Genomic DNA, 3,660 nt, shown 5'->3' with positions numbered 1-3,660 from the left:
AACAGTCGGATTTGTTTGAAATTCCTTCTGATCACCTGATTCCCTTGTTGCAGTAAAACCTCATTTCTAGAATAATCCACGCCTACAATAAGTATTGGTTCAGAGAATTGGGTGTCGTGCTTCGCATGCGGGAAGATACGAGCACATGCCATCATGCCAACAACAGGATTAAAGTTGATATGCGCCATCTTCTCGTCCAATTCGCTCTGGAGTTGTTTCATACGCTGGTCGGCTCGCCGTCTGATCTCGTTGGTTTCCATGACGTGTTGTTCATTGTCCTTTAGCAAGTCCACAGTAATTCCAGTCTGTTGGGGTGTTTGCCGACCGAAAAGCAGTGCAGCTGGAGAGAAACCCAGACTTTCATGATGCGTCAGGTTATATTGTTGCACCAGAAGTTTCAGTTGGAATGGCCAGGTACGCGGTAGTTCCTCCGGGGTCCTAAAGAAGTTGTTAAGATGTCGATTGATAATCTCAACTGGGGCTCTTGCTTGTGGGAATCCAGGAGCGTTGTGAGTCCACGATATTTTCAAACGCGAGGTCATATCCCGTGTATACCGGGAATGGAAAATTGTTGCGTTATCAGATATGATTCGTTCAGGGACTGTGAATGGTAAGAACCATTTTTGGAGTAATGCTTCCCAGAGTAAGGAAGACGTGAATGGTTGGGTAATGATGGAGATTTGCCAATATCGTGAGGCTACATCCAGGAGATTGAGGATGTAGCTCGGGTTCCGTCCAGGTCTTCTTACAGGTCCATATACGTCTATCATGAGCATGCTTAAAGGTTCGGTAGCTCGGACATGTAGTGGAAGCCCTTGACGGGAGTCGTGTCGGGCCTTCGTCCGTATACATTCCGGACACGTCTTCACGAACTGAGATACCTGCTCGTGCATCTTAGGCCAATAGTATGCGCCACTCAAAGATCGGTACGTTTTCGTCGTTCCGAGATGGAGCCCATTTGGTGAGTGGAAGTCATCCAAAGTATTATTCCGTAGGTCACGTGGGACGAAACACCTTTTTCCTTCCCAGTAGCATCCGTCGTGTTTCTCGAGAACGCCTTGTATCCGAAGTTGTTCAGCTTCCACGTCTTCATTTGAGTGCTCCTTGATCGTTTCTAAGTCAAGTGAGGAATATTTGTGAATCCGAGTGCCGGTGTGTAGTGTGATCGGTGGATGTTCAAGTGCAGGTAATGATAAATAAGGGTGTGTATCTTCTTCAATAGATTTAGTAGTATCATCTAGTTCCACGTGCCTGCTCAAGTAGTCCGCTACTTGGTTCTCCTTCCCCTTTCTGTAAATAATCTGTAAATCAAATTCATCTAATGAGGAGTTCCAGCGTGCTATACGGCCCTTGTCACAATTTCGCATCCAACGGAGGGATTCATGATCCGTTCGAATCGTAATGTTGCGTCCTAGGAGAAGTTGTCGGAAATGTCGAAGGGCCCAGACTATTGCAAAGGCTTCGAGTTCCCGTATTGGCCACTTGGCTTCTTGTTTAGTGAATGCGTGGGAGGCGTACGCCACAGGAAAGAGGTCGTTGTCCTTTTGGAGATATAGACAGGCTCCGATACCTCGCTGCGATGCGTCGGTATCTAGAACAATCGGACTGTCGCTGTCAATCGGGTGCAAATTCGGAAGTTGTGTCAGCACTTCCTTCAAGTGACTCCACGCCTTAAGTTCTTTTTCTCCGAAACCCCACTCTGGTTGGTGTAGTGTTGTGTACAGTGGTTGTGCAATTTCGGCGTATCGCGGAATAAACCTCCTAAAACAATTAGCCAAGCCAAGGAAGCTGTGAAGGTCAGCCTTGGATAGCGGAGGTCGTTGAGCTTGCATAGCTTCGACGTGTCGTGGGTGTAGTACTATCGATTTATAAGCGATCTTGTGTCCGAGGAAATCAAGCTCCTTTTGTGGTTCTAATACTGACTTGTCGTAATTGATAGCGAACCTTTTTTGGGTTAGGGTTTCTACAATGGCTCTTATCCGATCAGCGCATTCCTCTTCGGTGGCACCGATAGTTGCGATGTCGTCGACATATGGGAAAGCCCATGGGAGATCTTTGAGCACTTGATCTATGGTCTGTTGGAAAAGTGCCGGAGCTACTTTTAGACCGAAAGGTAGTCGTGTGTATTCATAAAGACCCCTCACTCCATAGAAGGCAGTCAGTTGCCTGCTTTGTGCTGTCAGTGGAAGTTGCCAAAAAGATTTGGTCAAGTCCACTTTAGCAAAATACTTGCCTTGTGCGAGTAATTGCAGCATTTCCTCCATATTCGGTAAGGGGTAGCTGTTTCCTTTTAGTAGAGTGTTGAGCGGGATATAGTTACCGCAGATTCTGACTGGTTTGTCCGGATGGAATACTAACCGAGGTCGGAAAGCCCACGGTGAACTAGACTGAGTTATAATGCCTTGCTTGAGCATATCTTGTATTGCTTCGTCAGCTTTGTCTCTAATTCCGGCTGGAAAGACATAAGGCTTGGTCACAATTGGTTTGGTGTTAGCGTCAAGTAATTCTAAGTCAACAGGCTTGACATTAGCCGCTGGAATCGTTTGTTTCGGCAAGGGAATGTGATCGTCTTTACGGCCTGCTGGGGTCTTGAAATCCCAAGTTATGCCCCATTGGTCGAGTTGTGGTAACCCGACTAATATGGGGACGGGCAATTGTGGGGTTACCCAGCATGTGAAGCGCGAAGTAGTGTTATCGGGCAACGTTGCATTGAGGTTGACGTACCCTACGATGGTTATTTGCTGTCCATTCGCGTCACGAATATTCGGCGGTGGGGTGCGGTCCTTGAGTATTCGCAATCCTGATGTCAGTCTAGCCAGGTTAATATCGCTCCCCGTGTCTAGTAGTGCTACTCCCAGGTCTGTCCGAATCAGCGGTAGGTTCCTCTGAGGGGCGAAAATACTTGAGTGCTAGGGCTTTATGGGTATTCTTCTGTGCAAAGCACATTTCGTCATTGTGATAACCTTCGCCATGTATGGAACACGTTAGTTTGGGCCGGTTCGCGTAGTTGTTATGGTAGTGTCTGTTCGGGTACTTGCTGGTCTGAGAAGTTCGTCGGTGGTTGTGTCCCGTGATTGAGTGTTGTCGTTGATCATTGTAGCGGGGGGAGTGTGGTGTTGGCCGCGGTGAATGCTTAGTGTTGTCAAGATCGCAATTTGCTAGACGATCTTGGCGCGTTGTTGCCAAAAGAGACAAATGTTCTACAAAGCTATCGGCATCGTCGGTCATGAGTAATAGGTTGCGTGCCCATGCTGGGAGACGTTCAGAATATCGAAATATCACGTTGTCAACGTGAGATCCCGAGTCCACATTCATTCGCCGGCATATAGTTTTGAGCACGGCAATCAAGTTGGTGAGGTCATTGTGGGCTGCACTCAAATTGGTGGTCGAGATTTTCATGACCTTTTCGATGCAGTGGTGAAGTGCCCGTGACTTCTTGAATCTGTGGTTCATATAATGTTGGTGGGCATCCTCTAAAGATGTTATGTTCGTAGGGGTCGCATATGCTTGTCGCATTTTTTTTCAGTAGCATCTGTCTGGATGTGTCCCCGTATTTGGCCATCAAGTTTGTGAACCATTCGTCGCAGGCCAATTCCGTATCCGGAATTGGTTCTAATTTGATATGTGCTTCAGCCAACGTTTCATTAGCCAGGCTTTGTT

At 47.3% G+C, this 3,660-nt stretch overlaps 1 protein-coding gene across 1 annotated transcript; it reads right to left on the bottom strand.

Annotated features, from left to right (window-relative positions):
- Positions 1–31: 31 nt before the first annotated feature.
- On the bottom strand, positions 32–2,885 carry GNI_211010 (putative retrotransposon protein; the record flags this gene model as incomplete). Its single annotated transcript, XM_011135526.1, has 2 exons — positions 32–82; positions 162–2,885. Coding segments are annotated over 2 exons (2,775 nt in total), but the record flags the coding sequence as incomplete, so codon positions are not given.
- Between the last annotated feature and the right edge of the window lie 775 nt (positions 2,886–3,660).

The sequence above is a fragment of the Gregarina niphandrodes genome (assembly GCF_000223845.1).
Source record: "Gregarina niphandrodes unplaced genomic scaffold scaffold00139, whole genome shotgun sequence".
NCBI lineage: Eukaryota > Apicomplexa > Conoidasida > Eugregarinorida > Gregarinidae > Gregarina > Gregarina niphandrodes.
This window is presented reverse-complemented; position numbering and strand designations above follow the sequence as displayed.